The following is a 24,072-nucleotide window of genomic DNA, read 5'->3' as shown; positions in this document are numbered from 1 at the left end:
CTTTCTTCTCCATTCTGATGCTCGCTTTGAACTGCAGCAGATCGTCTTGACCATGTCTACATGCCTACATGCATGATGTTGCTGCCATGTGATTGGCGGATTTGAAATTTGTGTAAACAAGCCGCTGGACATGTGTGCCTAATACAATTCAATTACAATTCAATTTTATTTGTATAGCCCAAATTCACAACAGTCGTCTCAATGGGCTCAGTAAACATACAATCAAAAGGATCATAAATGCATAGAATTCAATAGAAGAATACTAATCTTTAACTAAACAGACTAAACTAAACTGGGCATCCCTGCCCGTAGACCCCCCTTCGCGTTAAACTGATTCCGGTTTTTCAATACAGAGGCCAGTGAGTGTATATGAATATGCATCTGTTGTACTTTTTTTATTTTTTTTACAGATCAAGTCACGATTAACCCTTGTGCTATCCTATGACCCCACCCTTACATTGACGTGTTCTCCCTACCATGACAAAGGTGGATAAAGGTGAAGAGGATTTCATGTAATCCATGGACACCAGTGAAGATCACAAATCATTGAAGAAAAAGGTTCAGAGCACTGTCAAGTGGGTCTAGATGACCCAACTGCCAATGCTAAAGTGCCTAGGATAGCACATGGGTTAATCATCCAGAGAGATCCAATTTATCCACGTTAAATAAATAATTACGGTGTTTTTTGGGTGAAGTTAGAAAAGACACAAAATCCAAAACATAATCAAAGTCACTTGGCTTTTATTCACATTTCACATCCGTTGACCTCTGAGCTGCACTATCAGTCCATACATTCTACTACTTTCTTCAAGTGATCCCTCCATCCTAACTGATAAAACAGGAAGTAAGATCTTCGCTGTCTGCAAAAACAACAAAAAAAAGAAAAGAAAAGAAAACTATAACAATAATATAAAGCAGCATTGAAGAAACAAGTAGATTTCTCTTTCCCTTCATCGCCAGCATCTTTGTATTAAATTTACCTGAATGTGACCATCGCAGGTCAGTTCAACAAACACACAACTAGCTTGTGATAAATAAACATTGCTGTCATCCTATTGTCATCAGATTCAAACCTCACACTCACAATAATTATAATAATAATAACATTAATAGTTAAAATAATGAAGGATATAAACAGAAGATAAAAAAGTGACTCAAGCCATTTAAGGAAATAAAACTAGATTGGTCTTTAGGGTGTGTGCTCACACATGTGGTTGTGCATTGATTGTATGTATTCCATTCACCGGTTGTGCTGTGTGTCCTGCGCACAGTGGCCTGTGCTGTGACCGGGTCCGTCTGCTTTCTGAGGCAGAGACACACTAACTGCTACCAGTGAGCTACAGCAGGGGGGCTACAAACAACAGTTGTCCGTCTGTGCCGACAGCACCGGTCAGACAGCGGGACAATCGAATGAAAAACTTCGGCTCGGAGTTTCTGCTTCGCGGATCATTTAGTGTTGCTCCAGGATGGGATCTTACCCCTTGTGCTATCCTATGACCCCACCCTTACATTGACGTGTTCTCCCTCCCATGACAAAGGTGGATAAAGGTGAAGAGGATTTCATGTAATCCATGGACACCAGTGAAGATTACAAATCATTAAAGAAAAATGGTTCAGAGCACTGTCTAGTGGGTCTAGATGACCCAACTCCCAATGTCAAAGTGCCTAGGATAGCACAAGGGTTGCAGCAGCAATTCAGCAAAAAAAACAGGTTTGGTCTTCTCATAAAGCCCTGTCGGACACAGGACTCTTCATGGAAAGATCAGAAAGGAGATCCTGATGGATCACGGCTTGTAGCACTTTGATACAACCGAGTCACGTCCTCTCTGCTTTAGCATCATGTTCTGGTGTTCCGACAGAGGGCATTAAACCCCCCCAAATCTCTATTTTTTATGACACTCAAGCATTTTCAGATTTTCAAGAAATTGCCAAGTTTGGTCTTGATTTAATTTGGTGTTGCGTATAAAAAAATCTCAGTCAAATATGATTCATATCCATCAAAGCTTCTGAAACCAGTGTTGCCAGATTGTTTTTTTTTCCCAATTGGGCAGATTTGATTCAAACTTTGAGGGCAAAAATTGCTTTGGGCAGGTGAACATAATTTGTGCAGGTTTGGAGGTTTTTAGTTCCTTGTTAAAATACATTTCAACCAGGAACATGTTATCAGGGGAGGCAGGTGAGGCAGTGTAATCGTCCTAAACAGCATGAGCCACTACGGATAAAATATGTATGTGTCAAAGAATCTGTTCTAAAAATGTTATTTCTATTTATGGTTCTAATCTTTTTTTCTTATCACTTTTATCTTAAAAATTTTCATATTTTGCGTATTTCCTGTTTAATTGCAGTGTAGGCTGGGAGGTGTGATGTATTGTAATTTAATGTAATGTATTTGTTATGTTGATGTTCGGATGTGACATAAAGTTGAACTGAACAGCTGCAATAGGAAAACAACTGTGATTTTATGATATTATTCAAAGAAATAAAGGTTTGTTTTTTTGAATGCATATACGTTTTTGGGGGGATTTTTACCATTAAAGTTGCACAAAATTAGAAAAAAACAAGTAGCTTTTGGAGTAAACCCAGTAATTTGAATTTGTTTTTAACGTTTTAGCAATAAGATACTTAAAAAATTATAATCACAAGAACATGCTTTCAAAACTTAAACTACTCCTTAATATGCTTCACAAGTTTTTGATTAAATTTTACTTCTCTTAAATTCAGAAAAAGTAAAAATCCAAAACCAATTTTCACTTTTGATCAGAACCACTAGTATTTGATTATTTTTGTTTTTCCTCTTATGTCCTTGTGTCTGTGTGTGTGGGTGGGGGGGGGGGGGGGGCGTCAGCTCATTTGATCTTCTTGTTAATAAAGTTTGATAGGAGTCAGTTATTTTATGTTTTGCTCTGACTGCAAAAATGGCGGATGTAATATTGTTAATTAAATTGGGAAGTAATAAATAACTGATGATTAATTACGGCTAATTACAGCTAATAATGAACTTTTGGGGTGTTTTTTGTGGGATCTGGTAGTTTTTAGATGACTTTTGGGCTGGAAAACCGTGAGTCTATCTGGCAACACTGTCTGAAACCCTGAAGTTAGCTGCACAAAAAAATAAAACTGACAGATATGATAATTTAAGACTAAAAATGACATGTGAATGACGGGGCTTCAATGAAGCACCATGCATCACGATGAAATGGATTCTGAGGGAATATTTAAAGAAAAATTAATTCGATCAGTCTGAAGGGTTTCAGCTCTCAACAGATGTTTGCATAAAACCAACAGAAACGTTTTCCAAACTGATGTTTTACACCACATTCACAGACCAGCAGGCCCGTCTCAGTCTGTTCTGTGTGGTGGACGGATTCAGGCTTGACCACATAAAGCATCAATGCTAAAATCCTCCCAGACTTCGCCCTCTATCTGAACAGACACCTGCAGCAGTGACAGTCGCTGACTGCACGTCAGAAAGGCCTCTGTGGATGGGGTTAGTGTGCTTCCTCTTGCTCCGTTTCACACCACCAGGTGGCAGTGGTTGCTCATCGTCTCTGCTTTCTACTGCTTAACCACAAAGTGGCATCAGGAGATGGGCTTTCATCCTGGACAGGCGAGACACCGATGGGACAGTCATCAATAATTTACTCATAAATCTAAAACAAATGGAAAAGCAGCTTAAACCAAAGAGAAGGTGGTTCTGTCCAGCTGGAAACCTGAACTTCCCTCAGATCGTCTACCATCTTTGTGTCCCTCCATGTGGAGAGTCACGTGAGCCATGGAGCTTCCAGTGTGGACGTCTGTGCCTCCTTAAATTCATCCAGGCGTCGTCCATCTAAAGGCTCCCTGCAGGCCCCTCTGTTACATCCTTCTAGTCCCCTTTGGCTCTGCTTGTGTCAGTCACTGGTACTGGAGGTAATTTTTGAGCGACTGAGGCAGAGGAAGTCTCTCAATCTCCTGAAGTCGGTCACGACCTAACGCTAGGCGGGCAGCACGCCGACAAAGATCCATCAGAGGCAGAGGCTCGGCTGCGGAGAGGAGAAGGAAACAAAAGTTCAAATAAAAGTCAGGTTGGAGCCTCCAGGGCTTATTCAAACTCATGGAATTGATTGATTCATGTGCAGAATATTTACACAAAAGATACTTTATGTCTTCCTCCTGCAGAAGTGCACTGCTTCAGCAAAAAATTTGATTAAAAGTTAAAACTTGTTACTCCTTTTTTGAATCAGCAAGCTAAAGTTATTTATCAATCTCTCCTTGAAGCTTCTTTTCACATTGATGAAAGATACAGGAGGCTGCCCCACAAAGAGGCAGGATCTTGATTTTCTTTAAAAAAAAATAATTATGAAAACAACCTTTAAAAAAAATGAAAGTAGCTGTTCAAATGTGATCATTCCAAGGATTCTTTCATTTTACTTAACCTTTACAAATCATTTTCTGGCCTTCACAGTTAGTGTGACAACAAAAAAAACATTTCAGTTGATGTAATTTTATTTCAAACTGCTTTTTTTTTTGCCCGAAAGACAAATATTTTGGTTTTCCCCCCCAAATTTTTCTGAGATTAAAGCAAGTCTCATAAATCTAATCTAAGGTTTGTGTAAGAAAAAACGTCTTTGTCTTGATTCGTAACACACAGACCCCAACAAACTCCACTTAAATATCGTTAAAATAGGGAAGATTTACGGAGATCAAGACAGGGTTTTAACTAGAATGATAAATAAAGCACTTAAGTATTCAAATATTTTCAAGTCCTTCCATTTGACAGCAGCATTACGTTCTTTTTAATTAAAAAATGTACTAAAACTGCTTTTTTTTTTTTTTTTTTTTTTAGATCTCCATGGCTTTTTAATGCTTCTTTAGTGACATAAAAGTGAAAGGATTCTTTTTAATCCTTCCATAATGTCCCTCTCAGTAAATAAGTGGAGGATGCTGTGTGACGAGGATATGACTGCAAAGTGGATTAAACGCAGAAAAAAAGCTGAGTTCAGGATGGCCTGATTAGATTTTGGATCTGTGCGGAACATGCAGATGATGATCAAAAGAGTGCCGGTTTAGATAATCACAGGCTAACAACAAATTGACTTAGTTTTAATCGAGTTTAAAGATTAATAGCTCTTTGTTCTTCTAACCTAATTCTTTACGAAAACTTAGCCTCCTAGTTTTCTCCCAGTGGTTTTTGATCCCCAATGGTTCCTGTAGAATGATGCCAAAATAAGTCATTAAAGACCCACTCTGATGAAAATGTTGCTTTTTGGTGGTTTTAACATGTTCTTGTGACATTTTTCTCACAATGGAGGACGTATATAAAGAAAATTCCACATTTCTTTATTCAAATTGTTGTTATTCAGGAGCAGATACCAAAAAAAGCAAATGTTTTAGCAGTGGCATAGGAGCTACGGTCAGCAGGCCACAAGCTTTGCATCTTTTTGTACAGCTCCAATATTGCTCACCATTTTTGTTGCACTGGTAATGTTAATGAGCTGTAAACTAGCGGGAGACAAATGGATGGTGGAAAGTGGGGGCAGGGTTAATCCACGCCAACAGTCCGCCCCACAACTCAGAAACAAATTTCTAATGAATTACTGTCACTCGGGACAAAAAATGTCCTACAAAACAACAGTTTTTTTTTGTTTTGTTTTTTGGCTAAGAAGAGCACAATCATAGTTTAAAAATAGATCAAAAGATGACCAGAGTGGGACTTTAAAAAAAGATAGTAATGACAGCTGAACATTTTGAGGTTATAACACATTAGGATGAAAGGTTTCTTTCCCTCTAGTGTGCATGCAACAGTCTTTACCATAATGGAGTATAAACCAGGAAGGAGCCATTCAGACATGGTTTGCGTGGAAAACACACGAACAGACACGGGATTCAGTCATCACAAGAGAATCAAGCTCTGGATTGTTGAAACATTTACAGTATGGGGACAAATAAACTGAAGAGGACCAAACTGTGTCTTTCTTTACCTTTTTCAATAGGGAACCTCCAGGAATCATCTTAGAATTAACTTTTAGCATCAGAGGTGACTCATTACTGGGGAAAATAAAAGCAGATATTTAAAAAAAAAGCCTAATTTTCCAAGTCCCGGAACTGGTAAATGTAGACGGGTATCTGAAGCTAAATCACATAAGTGAATCTTTGGGTTATCCATTTTGGCTGCTCTGAACACAGCAGCCAAAATAAAATAAAATAAAACATATATTTTATAACTTTTTTCTATTTAAAAAAGGCTCTAAAGTGTGAACACTTAGCAGCTAGGCTTTCAATGGAAAAAAGCCCACCCTGCCATCACCTGTAGTCTCAGGACGTCCTCTAACACCTGCCGCTTCATCGGTCTGTGTGCTCAAGGTTAGATCAACAGGATGGCGAGACAGTCCAGCTCCTCTAGGTGGGTGTGTGTGTCCTTGCAGTGTCATTGTCAGCATTACATTCACCACTGTTTGACATGAAAAAGCAGCTGATCTCATTCCACCTACACATTTGACTCTCCTTTCACCAATCTTTGGAGCTTAAATAGGACAAAAATTGTATTTATTTCAGTATTTAAAATACAAATTGATAATTCAGCTTACAAAAAGATCCAAAATGGTATGTTTTATCTATCCAAGTAGAAAAGTTTTAAATAATATTCACCAAAGATATTAGAATTTCTTCCTTTGATAGGCGTAGCTAAAAGCTCTCAGGAGATAGTTATCATCCATCCTCTTCTGCTAAATGACTTCCTATTGAAGCAGCTGCCTTTCCTTATGTTTAATTTCTTTTGAAAAATTGCAGAAAAATCTTCTGCCTTCAGTGAGTTTACATTTTCAAGAACAAAAACAGCTCCAAATATCCGGTGAAAACAGATTAACGGAGATGCTAAGCAGGCTTTTCAGCTTTGCTGCCTAATGACCAGTGTTAACTGGCACCTGCTTCTAACTCATGTCCTAATTTGTTAGAAGAGAACAGAATTATTATGCAAAAGCTCAGCCTTTTTTGTATTAATAGCTTACTTTGTTTCAAAGAGACTCGTGTTAGATCATGCACAAACGGCTCATTTTGTCTTCTAGGAAGGAACAACAAAAAAGCCAATTTGTTGTGTCAGCTCGAAGCCCAAAGCCACTGAGTGAGAGCAGGAGACTCATTACAGCCCAGAGGACTGGGATGAAAACTTCCATCTGTGCTGGCTGAAGCCATTTTTAAATCACAGCCAGTCACCTGTGTGCGCGTGCCTGTGTGTGCATGAAATGTGCACATGCACTTATACAGAGGAGCAATTTTATACCAAATCCAATTAATCCGAGAGGGCTTGTAGGCTCTTTAGTGCAGTTTCAGTTATGCAGAGACAATTTGAGCCAATGTCAGGAGAAAGACTGGAGCTCCACTCCATGCTTTTCCTTCTTCCTCATTCTTTCCTTTGGTTAAAATATTTTAAAAAATAATAATAATACAAAATTAAACATAAGCACGTTTCTTAATACAGACTTATTCAAAGTGAAATCTAAGCTTCTGGTGGAAAAATGAGCTCTGATTCTTCTGACAGATTCAAAGCAGCTTTGCTTACTACGCCAGATATCATCAGGTATACTTTTCACTGGGCCCATTATAATGTATTATTAATGTATTCACAATGAAACATTAAAATGAGCTAAAGCTGTATGCTAGTGTATTAGGGTGACTTGTGCCTTTCTTTTTATTGAATTATCAGCATAAATTGATCTGTCACCAAAATACCCTTTGATAGTATTATCACTGTAAAATTGCCCATTTTGCAGTAGAAAAACACCTGCGTTTGACAGATATATGGTTCACAGCATCAAAGCTGTGGCTTCAAGAAGAGGTTTAAAGTACTACTGCATTCTAGCAGGAGGTGCTCCTGCAGCTCTCTTTACACTACACCGGGAAAACCTCCACATTAATCATCAGCTCCCGCTAGATGTGCATAACGTCCTCATTCTGGATCATAGCAGCAATTAGCCGAGCTTAATAACGTCTACACTCAGCATAACGGCTAACAATCCCTTCTTAATGACTTATATTCCGTCATGTTTTATTCTGGAGGCATCTTCTCAAGCGCCAGAAGTTAATAGGGCCATCCACAGTGGATCATCAGCACCAGGACATTTGCATCTGCTTCATTACACAGCAAGTGCATCCGACAAGATGCGCAAATGTTATCACTAAACATTTGAATTTGTTGATAAATCAGTCAGGTGGGAGGCTGCTGCTCTTTCTGTGAGCCTCCACATTTGTTCATTCATGTTACAGAGTTAAACAGAGACGAGAGAATGTTTTTTTTTTCCTAATCCTGGACTATGTTAACCCTGGATTTAGTTTTTTCTTCTGTACGTTGCTTATAAGTAGCTTTAACATGAAAAATGTGTTTGCTTGTTTAAGCTCATTTACATGAATCAAAGTTTACATATTATACTTCCAATTTGACAGGAAATACACAAATAAAATAAAAACGCACTCATCACTTGTTTTTGACTCTTTTTCATAAAGAATTTCAAACTGTAATACATTTAGACAGTCTGTGATGTAAAGGAGGGATCCCAGATTCATTTTGGGAACTAATGGCCATGAGAACAAGGATTTATACTGACGCGCTCCCCGTTTAGTGACGAGGAGATGAAACTGTTTGAGAGGGGTTCGGAGGAAATCAGTGGAGACTTGGGGTGAATCAGAAAATACTTTAGGTTTCAAAAATGTTCTCTGCCTCTAATCAGAAGACATCAGCATCAATGAAGAGCTTAAAACAAATAGGGACTTTTTAGAATGATGTTGGGTGAAAAGACACTGAAACTGCAAAAAATAAAAGTACCTCTTTAAATCTAAAATATCAAAAAGGATTTTGCCTCCTCTTTGCTCATTGTTGAGATCTATGTTGGTGGTGGAGTCATGCTGGTGACACTTTCTTCCAAGTAATTGGAGAGGCCAAAACACTGGAGCGCACAGAAACAACAACCTGATTAGAGCCCATGTTTCCAGCTAGGAAAAAAAATTCCTGTTTCATAACCTAAAAGTACACAGCAGCTGCAGGAAAATGAAAAAAATAATATTATTATTAAAAACATTCTAGTGAAGCTTTTATTTTTTCTAATTTCTGTAAAGTATTTTTTACTTTGACAAAGTTCTGTGATCTTATGATCTGTATTGAATGTAGAAACAGGAAGATATGAAGTCCTTTGTTTTACTGTTGTGTTACAGTAAATCTCTACCTTTTCTTCAGTTACTCTGAAGCTACTGCAATATATATATATATATATATATGTTCTTTTTCTGCAGAGCAGAACCACTCCCGCCTTTCTGCACTCCATGTCTTATCTCATCTTCTCTATCTTTCCCTTCCCCAAGGCCACGACGTTTGATATTTTGTAGAACGCACACACAACCACACACACACATCACAAAACTGCATGATGTCAAAATGTCAAGAAAACACTGAAAACCTGGTCTGTGTTTAGCTTGATGACAACCCAGTTAGCATTGTTTGGCTGACTGTGAAAGTGCTTTCAAGTCCCAAAAGGCAGAGAAATTAAGAGAAGCACGTAATCCTTTAATCCTTTAATTAAAGTCAATATTCCACAAACTTTATTTTGAAAATTACTCCTGCAAAGCTTTGAGATCATAAAAATGGGGGAAAATTGGAAAACCCCAAAAGACACAAGTTGTGTCACTTCAAGGTAAAACAATGTCACCTGCCTGCTTTTCACACCTGCTTTTCTCTGCTAATCTACAGCCAAGCTATTGACCTGCTGTGGCCTGTTTTCCTGTTAGCGTGGAACACGCAGAAGAACAAACATTTGCAAAAGGAAATCCACAAACCCGTTCTGCAAACATGTTGACAGGCAGAAGAACAGATGCACAAAGCAAAATCAAAGCCCGTTGTGGCAGGAATTCAGACTAGTAAAGATTTTTGACCTTCCAAAACAAAACAAAAAAGCAGAAAATTGAAAGTCTTTTAAAAAGATGTTAAAATAACTTCTGATAAAACATAGGATTTAATAAAAAAAGAAAAGCAAATTCATTCAAAACTGTCTTTTTACATCCTTGATCCTCAATCACTAAAATGTTTGATTCAGTCTTTGAATTAAACCCCTTTTTAGTCGCTTATGGAAAGCATGTTGGTTTCATTCAGAAAAGTAAGAATTCCTTAAAGTAAGTTTGACATCAGAACTCAAAAAGATCAAAAAAACATACAGTGCATGTTCAATGCTAATTTGATCTTCAGTCAAAGAAATGCTTCAACAGTTAACATCAAAGAAGCCTGACCTAAATTTGAAGTGCAGAGAAAAAAAAATGAGCAAAACTCCTGCTTGAGAGTCTTTTTCAGCTAACAGGCTTCAAAGTAAACTCTTTACAGATACTTTTTTGTGTTGTTTTTAAAACTCTATATATGTGTACTGTTTTTTTTGTCACTGTCGGGAATACCTGCACAGCAATGTGTCAGAGATGAAGCAACTGGTGAGCCTACAGAAAATTGAAATGACAACAATCCAGAAGTGCTGCAGATGTTTACACTGCTGGTCAATCCTGACCGTGTCCTTCAGCAGTGAAGACAACAGCAAGGCATTAGTGTGTGTTAGAGCATCTTTTGTTCCTCGACTGTCAGCATGGAGGCTGTAAAGCAGGGATTTTACAAGCAACAGTTTCTATCGTCCTCCCTTACTACCACTGATGAGAGATGGTGAGATAAACAAGTACAATTCCACCAAGAGCCAGGAATGAGCCTGAGATGCTGCTTTACTCTTTGAACACAGATTTTCTTCTTTTTGAAGTACAGCTGAACCAACTTCTGTCCAAGTCAACCCTTCAAAGGCAAAGAGGGAAGTTGGAGTCATTCACGTCTAATGCACCTACAGTGAAGTCTCGCATCTTTCATCGCCCATCATCACCAGTTTGTAACACAGTCACATTTAAGAACTAATGCAGAACTAATGCTGTCATGTTGCTCCGGTCCATGGAGGATTTCGAAAAAACAAAAAAATTAAGGAAAACTAATGGCTACAAAAAAAGCTTTAGTGTTTCCATAAAAACAAAAAAAAAACATCTTGAAATGTTTGTACAGAGCAAATGCTACTGCTTAAACCGCTTGTGCAGATCGTTTGGTATGACTCACAATGTACCCACCACATTACTGTCACACAGGAAGATCGCCACTGTGGGCAGAGCTGACCAGTATTGAAAGGAGCTGGTTGGTAATACAAGCCGTTCTGGTGTTTATTTTTAACCCCCCATCCCTCCCCCCTGCCTCTTCTCTGTCCTGAATTACTGTAAAGTCAATGTTCGCCATCTCCTCTGGGATGAGAGGAAAAAAGATGGGGGGAACAGGAGTGTGCAAGATGCGAAAAAGAGGTGGAAATATGAATGCAATAGAGGAGGAAGAGTAGAAAAGAGCAAAGGAGCTAAAGCAGAAAGTGGCTGTGAAGAGGTCATGAGATGACAGGGGAGGATGATGAATAGAAGAGGAAAGAGGAGAGAGCACAATAACAAGGAAAGTACCGGTAAGTATGATAATGACCAAATCGTGTATAGGAGCAAATAAATTCCTTTTAAACTAATAATCAGTGAAAGGATTAGATTTTTTTGGTCAAAAGGTGCAGGTGTGAGAACAACACCTGAATAGAATTGACTCTTTCCGCTCTAGCCCCATGGGCCCACCCATACAAACATGACCTTAACATTCAAGAAATTCATTTTTCTATTTGTCCAGAGGTTTGAAAACATCAAGAATTCATCTAAAATATACAAAAAAATTGTTGTAGATCTACATTCAGCTGGTGGTTATACATTTTTACCTACATTTTCTATAATGTGAACGCTCTTGGTGCTAATTTGCAGACTTGCTGAAATGAACTTCCACAAGATTTTCTCTTTCTATTGTCCATGCCGTCATTACATCTCGGCTGGATTCCTTTGTCAGAGTCAGCCACTCGTCCCTCTCATGTCTCCAGCTGGTCCAGAACGCGGCTGCTCTGGTTCTGGTACTGGAGCCAGTAAGAGGGACTAGATCACCCCCATCCTGGCTACCCTTCACTTGCTGCCTGTGAAGTTTAGAGTTCACTTTAAAATTCTTTTATTTGTGTTTAAATCTTAGAATAATTGTGCAATAATTGAGGTTCACTTCCCCTACATCCTAACCGGTCCGTCAGGTCGGCTGATCAGCGTCTCTTGGAGGTACCACGGTCTAAGTGGAAGCTCAGACGAGAGCGAGCGTTTTCAATATGTGCACCAAAGCTGTGGAACGTGTTACCTCGCAGCACTTGGCAGGCACCCTCAATGTCCATTTGAGACGGAAAAAAAAACGTCTTAAAATACATTTTTTAATCGCCTGGCTTTTGACATGGCATGAGACGCGGCTTTTTCATTTTTTTACTTTCGCTTGCTTTTATCAATGTTCTTTTTTTACTATTGCATCTATTTTATATTTTACTATTTTACTTTTAATAGATTTAACTTTTAACTGTTGCTTTTTTGCTTGTAGAATTTATTGTACGGCACTTTGTTCGACATTGGTCATGTCAAGACGCCGTATAAATAAATAAACTATCGATATAATTTTATTTATTACATTTATAATATTATTATTATAAATGTTAAGTGTTTTTAAGGGCCCTGTTTTGTTTGGATTTGAAAGGATTGGAAGATTTTGAATGATAAATGAATAGTTGCCATGACTGTTTAAGTGAAAGTGAATCAAATCTTGGCTCTAGACATTAGATCACCAAACTAAATCCAATTCTCAAGAGTCGTTTGTTTTAAAATCCTCATTGAAGAAGAATGTGTGCAGAGAGGTGAACCTTCGGTCACTGTGCAGACGAATTAAAGATTCAAAAACCAGGTTTTGTCCAAATTCCATCAATATTTTTGGTCCACTATGAAGTGTGTTTGCCATTTTATAAGGCTGCCTGAATCTACAATTCCAAAATTCAGTGCCCTGGAAATCTCCCAGAAGTCTCCAAATAACTGGTGTGCTTTGACGGTCATTAGATTGATGAATATAGACCACGATGCATTAGTTTGAAATATTTGTCCTTTGAAAAAATATACATAAATTTGTTTTTTTAATTAATCCAAGTTTTCGTCATCAGAACTAAGTGGATTTATAAATAGTCTCTGTAAAAAGTTTATATCTATTACGTTTTAACTCCAGCAAATGGGTGACGTCATAGTTTTCCTTAAAAGAAAGTAGCGAGCATGTGCCTGCATTGCATTCAAATCCAGGGCAATAGATGGTCTCCCACCATATAGGGGTTAGTTAGGGAGTTGCGAGGGAATTCGGGCATAACCTCAAAGAGACACATTTGACGCAGCTGAGGCTTCTTAATTTTAATTTTAATGGATTGGATTTATCTGCGCTTTTCAAGACACCCAAAGCGCTTACATTATGTCCATTATTCATTCACTCCTCATTCATACTTGGTGATGGTAGGCTACGGTTGTAGCCACAGCTGCCCTGGGGCAGACTGACAGAGGCGTGGCTGCCATTTCGCGCCTACGGCCCCTCTGACCATCACCGGGATCATTCATACACAATCACACACCAGTGGAGCAACACTGGAGGCAGGGAGGGTGAAGTGTCTTGCCCAAGGACACAACGACATTTTTGGCTGGTGGGAGCGGGGATCGAACTGCCAACCCTTCGATCATTGGACGACCCGCTCAACCACCTGAGCCACTGTCGCCCCATTTTACCTTTAAAGAAGTTAATTAAGAAGTTAATTACCTTTAAAGAAGTTGAGACATATCCCATTTGCACACAAACCCCTGCATATGCAATAACACGCCTGACAAGCGAGAGCCTTCGCAGACATGCAGGAGACAGGCCTCAGTCAGCGGCCTGACAGAGCCGTCCTTCAGCTGATCCTACACCGTATTAGAATGTCACATCGAGTTGTGTGCATGCCACACCGCAGGTTTGTTTGCACACACTGGTGCAACACAAATACAGGATCAGAAGGAGATGCAAGGTGTTCATTATAACCTCACAGTGGTGTTAAATACACTGTAAATCAAATCAGTGAAAAGAAATAACAAAACCTTAATCCCAATCCAGCTATGGTATGTGTCTGCCTACAGAAAAAAACTGCAAGTTTGAAAGCAATGACGGGAAAACTTCCCAAAGTCACTTTTGAGCAACGTTGGAAATGTCCGTGTGATGCAAGATGAGGCAGATTCACCCCAAACATTTATTACAATCATGTTTTCATGAGACACATAGTCTAAATAGAAACATGCAAGAAAGAAGCAAAAACAATATGACTAGACTGGAGCTTTATGTGGCCTCAATAGATGCATGCACAACAAAGAAAAAGCACACAGTGCCATTTGTAAACACAGAAATTATCCACACACTGGTGAATACTGGCACACACTTAGAGTGGTCATATACTTTAATCTGGGAGGGGCCTGGATTCAGATTAAGCCTGCAGATGGATCAAACATGTGAGTACAGAAACTGAGAGCAGGAGGGAAGGAAAGGAGAGTAAACACCTGGATAGCATGGCCCGAATTACTTTTAATGGCCCCATAAATCACTTTACAGTCTTCCTTGTTCTTCTACAATTACACACTTAACGTGAGTGCCATGCAGAGCAACTGACTGCTGTGAAAGGACAACGGGTGGGCTGGAAATCCAACTGGCAGGGAGTTTGGGAAAGCATCACAGCATGCAGAATAGACAAAGTTCTGCATAACTGCTATAAATGCCAACCAGGCTTGATATAGCTGTCAACAAATGATGGCTGATGTAAACAAAAACAATGATGTCCAACATTGATGACAAGTCAGCGATCACTGGCTCAAAGGGGAATACATGCAAAACTCTTTGGGGGCTGGTTTCAGTGGTAATCTGTTGCTCACTTATTTAGGTTAATATTAAAATACAGTTAATAATATTGGAATCATCTGGATTTAATTCTGAATTGACCATAATGTTTATTTAATAATTTGAAATTAGTTGGATTGCAAAAACCATAATTATTCTTCCTTGTTTTTTTTTTCATATATGTTTGTGTATCAATTTAAGACCAAACACCCACAATCTGCAACAAATGTTTACAGTTCCTCAAATGACCAGTGGGGGCTGGTTTCAGAGGGGAGCAAATAATTGACTTCCATGTCTAAAAAATACAAACTTTATATAAAAAATAACCTTGTCTAAAGCTAGTTTACAAAATGGTATTTTTTTTCTATCCCAATAACAATTTTTTGCCACTCTATACTGCCCAATCCCTAAATAACACCAAAGCACATGATGCAAAGAACAACACAATGGCTGTCATTCGTCATAAATACTCAGATGTGTCAATGCTCTTCAGCGCTGCAGAGTCAGCAATAAAAAATGGGAGGTGCTGCAGAAAAGAAGCATGCCTCAGCTCAGCCAGAAAGGATAAAGGAGACGGCTAGTGTGTTTTAGGTTTCAATTGACGGCAGGAGTATCAATATTTATGCAAGAAGCTTTTGGAATTGTTCCACCTGAGACTGTCATCACAGAAAACTCACCTGGAAATGCAGATAAGTGACTCTCAAACACAGTAGAATGATTTTACAAAGAGATCTTTTATTTTGCTTTATTGTAAGAGCCATCTATCCTAACCCTACATAACCATTCATATAACATTTGATACACGCATTTCTGAGACTCCCATTTCATAAGCGTAATCCAAAGTTTCCTTAAAAAACGATTGGATATAATGTTTTTTGCCTTGTAGTTCATCATCATTCCACTAGAGGCAGTAGAAGGGCTTTTTCTCCACATTTCAAAATGGCTGCTTCCATTAAATTTCGAAAAAACGTTTGGTACGAAAAGTTAAGCTAATTTTCAAAACTTTATGGTGAGAATAACTCATCTGATATTCATTTTTTTAAAGGACTACTTGCTGTTTTTTAAAGAATGCAACATTTATTAATATTTATCTCCTTATAATACAGTTACAGCGGTTTAAAAATGTGTGGATTAAATTTGAGACACTGAGTTAATACAATGCTTTTTTTCCCTGAACACTCATGTATGCATCTTAAACTAACTTTGTTATGAGAGAAAACTTACCAAATCATTCAAAGTATCATAATTGATTCTATCGATATCCCACATTTTATTTTATTTTTTTTGGATTTCATTAAAGGGTTTAAAATACATATTAATTCCCAAATATTTGAATGTGCCATGTATGTTTTTATTCTTGCTGTAGTGGGCTTCATAGGGTTAATCTATTTCTTAAATGAAGCAAAGCAACTGAGTGATAATGACCTTCAAGTACTCAATAACACCAGTATTATGAGAACAGAAAACATATTAGCAAAGCCATGCTTCTGAAGTTCTTGATAATATTTTAAAGAAAATAAAAGTTATGGATGAGCCTCTGGTTGTAGGACATCTCCCCCACATTTGGAGCATGTAGAGACAAGGACAAGAGCAGATCCATAGATGCAGCTCCGTCATTGACAAGTCTAGCTATCAGCATCTCCTAATGGTCAGTAAATTAGGTGACCAGCTAGAAAAACTGAAGCAGAACGAAAACAAGAAACGGTGTGGGACACATATAGGAAGAAGGTAATGAGAGTGCAGGGGATGAAAAGAAGACAACAGGTGGAGAGAGGCGGTGTAGGACGGGAGGAGCAGGTGAGAGACCTGCTGTGTAAAGTGGAGGACTTGTTGAACGAGAACGGAGGATGGCCCTTCTCCCTTCACATGCTTCAAAGGTTGAAGGAGGAACGGAGTCACAGAGAGCAGCAGCTAAAAGCTCGGCTGGAGGCGAGATCGATGCGGGGATGAATGTGCGGAAAGGACAAAACGCTGCAGAAGTTAAAAGTGGAACCAGAAAAGAAAAGCAAGAGTAGAACTTGAGAACAGACCAAGAGAACAAGGAGAGAACATCAGAGAGACAAGAGTCGGAAGAAGTTGGAGTGAAACTTGGAAAAAAAACTGAGTCTTGGAAAGAAAAGGTGAGATACAAGTTCTGACAGCAGAGAAGAGAGGAAACAGGAAAGAGAAGAGAGATGGAGAGAGAAAGAGAAGCACTGAGATGCTCACTAAGACGACAGCGCAATGTCGGCCTTTGTGTTTTTGCGTCCACAACAGGCTTGCAAAATCAATGACACTTTCAAAGTTAGTCTGATCACAGCCATCAATTAAATTTGCCAATCCAAAGTTATGAATGACACTCCCACCAAACAGTAAGACTCCTACTATGTGGCTTCTCAGCTGTGTGGATCCTATAGCAAAGCAAAAGCAAAATATGAAAGTTACATTCACTCTATAACAAAAATTAAAAACTGATGCTGAAACTGAGGTGTAAAGATTTAAATACCTTCTCCGATCATCTTAATTATGATGATACAGTTTCTTAGCCAAAATCATAGACAGACATAGTTTCTGCAGAGAGGCAGTAGTTCATTAGAAATTTGCCTCTGAGTTGCTCTGCTAAATTCCCTCCCTGTCGCTGGGAGTTCTCCGTTTATGTGCTCTCCTGTTAGCTTACAGCCCCTCACACCTCCAACCTAACATGAGCGGAGCAACAAAAATGGCAAGCAATATTGGGGCTATCCAGCTGTACAGTTTTGAGCCAAATACTAGCTCAGACAAGAAAAAAAAAAAGATGTACATGGATCTAATCGTCTACAAGTGAATGCTGCAAGATGGAGCAAAGCAGGGAGCTTGTGACCCATCCAGTGTGTTTATTTTACGTCACAAATACGCTCTTTTTCAAACAACACTTTTTCATCTGTTCCTGATTCACAACAATTTGAATTAATAAATACTCAGAAATGTAATTTTGAGCTTAAAGGTTTTTAGATACGTCCTCCATCATGAGAAAAATGCCACAAAATCATGTTAGAAACACCAAAACACCATTTTCACCAGAGTGGGTCTTTACAGACCTCATTGGTATCATCCTGGATCCTTGGTTCTTCAATTATTCTGTCTGAAATAACAATAATTGCAACCTAAAAGAAGTTATTTGTGTAACAATCACGAGAATAAGATCAGACTCAGGTCACAAATAGAACATTTTGAGTTAAGTCTATTGTGTAACTCTCAGCCATTTTATGTCCAATAAGTGTGGTTAGAGCTCTCGCCTGAAAAAGAGAAAGCCTAGCTGGGTCCTTTCTATGGGGAGTTTGCATCTTCTCCCCGTGCAATATGTTACGTTGGTGACTCTAATTTTCTTTTATTGTCCCTTAGGCGGGACTTTGAGAGCGTGCGGTTTGTGGCCCTGCAAAGGACTGGTGAAGCGTCCAGCGCTTGTCCTGCCTTCACCCTTCAGTAGCTGGATGGGCTCAAGCAACCCTGTGACCCCGAATGGGAATTAAGGCATATACAAACAAGAATGGACTCTTAAAACAATATACACTGTAATTACATCTTCCACTGTATATATAACACTTGAATTGTTTTTGATTGTTTTTTTTACATTCAAGTCATGTAGTTTGTACAAAAAAGGAGTACTATGTGAGTTGATAAACTGTCAAAAAATTGAAGGCTTTTTTGCATATTAATTAGACAGACTACGTTTAGTAAATAAAGTCTGTCACGCCTTCTGAAGCATCATTTGGTTCGCAGGAACCGTCATCTCTCGACTGACACGAACTGTTAATCCTTATCTCTGGCTCCCAGTCATGTCACCGCGCAAGGTCAGACATGCTATAACCGCTTTCCGGCCGGGACACAGAGCAGGGACCAGAAAAGTTCAATTCAAAGGCACGTAATCAGATTAAAATCGCTGCCTCCCTCATCTGGGATGTGAGTGGGTTTATTCAAAATGCACAACAATTTTACAAATGCTTAATCAGTTTAACTTAAAGATAAATGTCTATTTGCAATCAATGGTGTAGAGATTTGTTACACAGGCTTAATGGCTGGAGCAATTCAGACCATTCCTGAAGGAAACTAGAATAATTATTTTTAGATTTTGAACAGCCAAATTAGGCAGATGTACCACTGGGATATAACAAGATTCAACTGTACGAAGCGATGCTGTCAACAGTCTGGATGCAAAAATTCACTTTCACCATGATTCGCTTCAAACCTCAATTTTTGGGTCACAGTTTTGCTTTTATGTTTTTTATGATTTGTGTATTACAAAATAAAAATCAAAACAAAAAAAATGATTAAACTATGTTTTTATTTGCTAATGTACAAGTAACAATGAAGCAAAACGTTTCAGTTGTCTTATACTAAGCCTGGTGTAATAAAACAAAAAACAATTGGCCTAATTCTTTCTTAAATTTAGCACAATATGTGTACCCAAGCAGAAGGAATAAATTGTATCCGTCAAAGCATTTGGTTAGGATTAGGATATGTATATTAAGTTTTGTAGATGAAACTGCACTTTCATATTAAAAGCTATAAATCCTAGAAAATGTTTGTCTAAGTGACAGAAATAAAACTTGCATACATTGATACCCTTGAAAAAAGCTGATTTGTAGATGCTTTCAGGGAAATTACTCCGAAACCTTACATTAACCTGTTGTCTATGCATCCGCATGCATAGACAACCCATTGTGGGTTATATTACCATAGTAGTTAAGTCTGTTTAGCTGGGTACTACGAAATAAAAAAAAATATGACAAATTTGTAGTTTTTTGCGGGATTTAACAAACAACTGTCTTTGAAACTCTTTCTCTCAGCTTTGGGATGTGCAGGTGTTTCACAAATGAAATCATAACGGTCAATTTAAAGGTTTTATTGGATGCAATTGCAGAAGATAACCTCTGGGAAGCTTTCCAGAAACACAACACGTCTTGATTTTAAAACCAAAAATATCCACTGAAGATCATGACACATGCTGAGCCGACTGCCTTATGTCCTGTGCTGTGCACCTTCTCATTCAAATGAAGGCGTTTCCAAACTTTTGGTCTGTACTGTATGTGACGATTTCAAAAATGGCATAGTTTTCTGCAATAGAAATATTGTGAGAAATGCAACTGTTTTCCTTTAAGTGCCAAGCTGCCCCTTAAAAAGCATTTAATTTTTTAATGAAACTTTGCTAGAGTACTTTTTGCGGAAGCACTGCTGTTGCTATGTAACAGCTAACATTGTATTGAGCTGTAGTACGGAGTTAAAAGCTGAATTATTTTTAACTTTTTTGGTGCCAAGTTAGAGACATGTAGTTTATACATGGCTACAAGACACGTCAGTGAGCATTACAGGTGGAAGAGACGGGCTCCTGCAAAAGAAGACCGATCTGATGTCACTATATCTGACTTTAGATGATCTGACGCTGTCACATTTTTTACATTTATATTGGTTTAAGATTCACTGACAAAAACTTTACAGTGATAAACGACGTGTACTCTGCAAGACTATTTGAATAAATCCAGATATAAAGTGAGTGAAATTAAGATTTTCCTTTCAGATTTCCTTTATGTAGCCCATTTCTTCAAGATTATTGAAAAATACTGCATATGATATTAGTTTTCTATCAAGGTTTTATTATCTATCGTTACTGGTGAAAATTTTTGGTGATTTTAACATGTTGTTGTGGTCTATTCAATCAGGAGGAAAATTAGGAGCAAACAGAAAATGCAATTTTAAAAAGGACTTATTTGGGACGTAGAATATTTAATGGGCGGCCACTATGAAATGGCATAATTCTAATGAAATACTGCCACTCTGCAGAAACTATGTCCTAGAAAACAACACAGGTTTTGAATTTTGGCTAAAAACTGCATCATCATAAAAAAAGACCACTGGGAACGCTTTTAAAATACACTGGAGTTGCTTTAATTTGAATTGTATTTTATCTTTTTTCCTTTTTCTATACTATCGTGGTTATTGTGAACATAATACATTTTTAAGTGTGGGGCAATTAGAAGCATTATACGGTCTTATATTAATGTTTAGTAGTTTTACTACAAGTTTTCTAGCAGCAAATGTGTCTATAAAGCTTGAAATTTAAAAAAAAGCATGCCTTTATTTTCTCTGGTCTGCAGCTTCAACTGCTTGTTTGGAGGTGGTGCTCCCAAAATGAAGAACCGACCAGAAAGCACAAATGACTGAAGAAAAAAAAAAAGAACAGGTGACATCCTCATAAACTAAAAAGTTCCTTCAGCTTCTCGCCACACCACTTTTACCCAGGAGCCATTATTCAACCTTTTCTCTGATTTTCTTTATAGTTATACTTAGAGCTTTTTCCATTTCTGCTTTAAACAGATTAACATTGTGTCATTTATGACTTTGTGATCCACATTTTCACAGTTACGGCAACTAGAGAAATAAAAATTATACAAAACTCACACAAAAAACCCAAAACTAATTAAAAAGAAATACACACAAAAGACAACAAAAATTAAAAAAAAAATAAAAGCAACAAAAAATGTATGGATGGAGGGACAGACAGACAAATAGACATAAAAAGAAAAAAAAAGATAAATACAGCCTCAACAGGGCACAAGCCAGTGTCCTGCTTGTGCCTGTCCCAAGCCCGGTACATGCAGAAGGTAGTGTCAGGAAGAGCATTTAACATAAAAAGTATAAGACAAATAGCTCAAAGGAGAAGAAAGATATACAAATGGACGAACTGAGGAAGAAAGTATGGTTTTTCTTTGCATTTTAGGGGATCGGAGAGTTTTGATACCCCAAGCTCTCAGCACACCCGGACTTGCCCCCCTGATATTCTACCGGCTAAATTCTGTGGATAGTCCGTTAGAATTTGAATTTACCTTCACAGAGCTGTCTGCACATGGCAGTGAGAATGCAGCAGCAACACTACTGGAAATGACAAATAACACAATTGTGTAACAGAATTTCTGTGACGTCTCTTGCTTACTGGCCTCACCCTCACTGTCACACTCATGACCCGTTAAAACACTTTTCAACTTGAAGCCACTGAGATGGCGCGACCTGCAGAGTAACCTTGTGAATGTCTGGAGGGATTTACTGGAAGGTGACATCCTCCTCTAGTTCAGATCCGGTCCTCAGCACGGTGGATGTCCTTACCGTGCTACAGACATCCATCACACACACACAAACACATGCACAGCATTACAACTTATTGGTAAAATTGTCCTCATTTTTCTCTGGAAGGATGAGTTACAGGGGAAATGCATAAGAGTAAAAAGCTGAAGAAACAGAAACAGATCAGTTTGACTTCCAAAACATATAAGAATGTGCTTATTTTTTGTCAGACACATTAAATCATGCCTACAGTAAATATAACTTTTCTTTTTGATGTCCTGGATGCTTGTCCAAAATCTATGGGTTATTTTGTCTTTCATCCTTTGTTTTTTAACCTCTTATTCCAGCTACAGCCAAATTACTGGACTCACAAAGCTGCTCACATTCAGTTGCCTTGACTTTCTGCAGAGGTTGCAGCAAAGAAGCGTCTACAACCTGCAAAAGATTAATAACACCCCAGGAGGGGACTTAAAGTTCATGTCTGGCTAGAAAAACAAAATCTCCCTTTTTGAAAGCTTAGCAACCCTATCTCGAAAAAAAAAACAGAGAGGGTGGCAAGCAGTTGTTGCTGCTGCACATGGTGGAAAACAAGTAGATGAAATGATATGTGGCTGCCTGATTATAGAGCCAGGCTGAAGGTGAAAGGTCAAAGGTTATGCAAATTAGAACTGGAAGCTTAAGATAAGTAATGGCTAACCCCAAAGGCAGATGTGCAGTCTGGGCCCACAGAAGGGAGAACAGGAGGAAAATTGTGAGTTAAAGCAGCTACTGTACAGAGAAGACTCAAGAGATCTTATCTTCTGCCAAGATTCAATCTTGCAGTTTCCTCCTCTGCTTTTGCCTAAATCACTCCACAAATTGGTGATTGTGAACTGATCATGATAGGGAAAATGCAAAGCAGGAAAGCACACAGATTTCACACCAAATTCCGCCGTGGGTTTGTGTTTGGTAAAAGAAGAAGTAAATAAAGACAAAAAAAGAAAGAAAGGGGTAACGTAGAAAGACAGGTGGCGATGGATTCCACCAAAGACTGTAACTCCAGAGAAAGAGAGAGGAAAGGGGCCAGAATATCCTCAGAGAAACGTTCAAGCAGCTTTCATTACCTGCAGCTCTTTCACCATTTTTTTTTATATGGGAGTAAGAGACTCCTGTAGTAGAAGTATAGTTAATTGCATGAATAAACAAAAGTTAGAGATGAGGTTTTCAAAATCTAATGTAATGAAGGTCATCTGAGAAAACCAATCTATTCAGAAGTCATATTTGTCCATTTAATTAAGATATATGAATAAAAGATCAAATTTGAAAATTAATTCAACAAGTGAGAGGTAGTAAATTTAAAAAAAGTGCATTCTATACAAAACAAACTTGGAAAAGAACAAAAAGTCAGAATATGTCAGGTTTCTGTCTTGTTGCCAAAAACAGAACTACAACTGTAACAAAAGCAAGTTTGTCTCGAATTTAACGTCCAATCCTCTGTTGATCTATTGTAAAACAATTCCCAGTAGTCTTTTAATTATGATTATGCTGTTCTTAGACTAAATCAAAAAACCTGGGTCGTTTTTTGGACATAGTTTCTGCAGGCGGCAGGAATTCATCAGAAATTCACCTCTAAGTTATGGGTTAGACTGTTGGCGCAGAATAAGTCTTCATTCATTTCCCATGATCCCTTTGTTTACACTCGCTCCCGCTAGTTTACATCCCCTTACACCCTCAGGCTAACAAAAATGGCAAGCAATATTGGAGCTATCCAGCTGTCCTGTTTTTAACCAGATTCCAGGTCAGACGAAGAAAATAAAGACGCATATGGATTTACAAGTGGATACATCAGAATGGAGCGGAGCAGGGAGCTTGTGGCCTGCTGATTGTAGGCCGTACGTCACAACTATAAGCTTTTGCCAATGGCATTTTTTCATCTGCTCCTGATTCGCAACAATTTGACTACAGAAAAGGCAATTTTAGGGTTTAATTATCTCTATGTATGCCCTCTGTCATCAGGAGAAAAGCCACAAAAACATGTCAAAAACAACAATTTTATTGGAGTTGGTATTTAAGATGTTTGTTTTGAGAATAGAACAGTGAGGTTTTAATGAGAACAAATGGATACTATCCAGAAAGACTTGTAGTAAAATACAAGTTAACCAAAATATATTGTTCCCCTAAGAGTACCAACTGCCTGGACCTCCAGTTTAACTTGT

The 24,072-nt window shown here is 38.3% G+C and overlaps 1 protein-coding gene across 4 annotated transcripts in view; it reads right to left on the bottom strand.

The window, feature by feature from the left end:
- Positions 1-724: 724 nt before the first annotated feature.
- The window catches only part of LOC101156850 (SPRY domain-containing SOCS box protein 4), a 78,585-nt gene continuing 55,237 nt past the window's right edge, over positions 725-24,072 (bottom strand). For all 4 annotated transcript variants that reach the window (XM_020710979.2, XM_020710976.2, XM_020710977.2 and 1 more), the window contains exon 4: positions 725-4,022. In XM_020710979.2, coding sequence (XP_020566638.1) covers positions 3,895-4,022 — 128 coding nt within the window. In that variant the 3' untranslated portion in view covers positions 725-3,894. The remainder of the gene's footprint in view (positions 4,023-24,072) is intronic.

This window comes from Oryzias latipes, chromosome 17 (assembly GCF_002234675.1).
Source record: "Oryzias latipes chromosome 17, ASM223467v1".
NCBI lineage: Eukaryota > Metazoa > Chordata > Actinopteri > Beloniformes > Adrianichthyidae > Oryzias > Oryzias latipes.
This window is presented reverse-complemented; position numbering and strand designations above follow the sequence as displayed.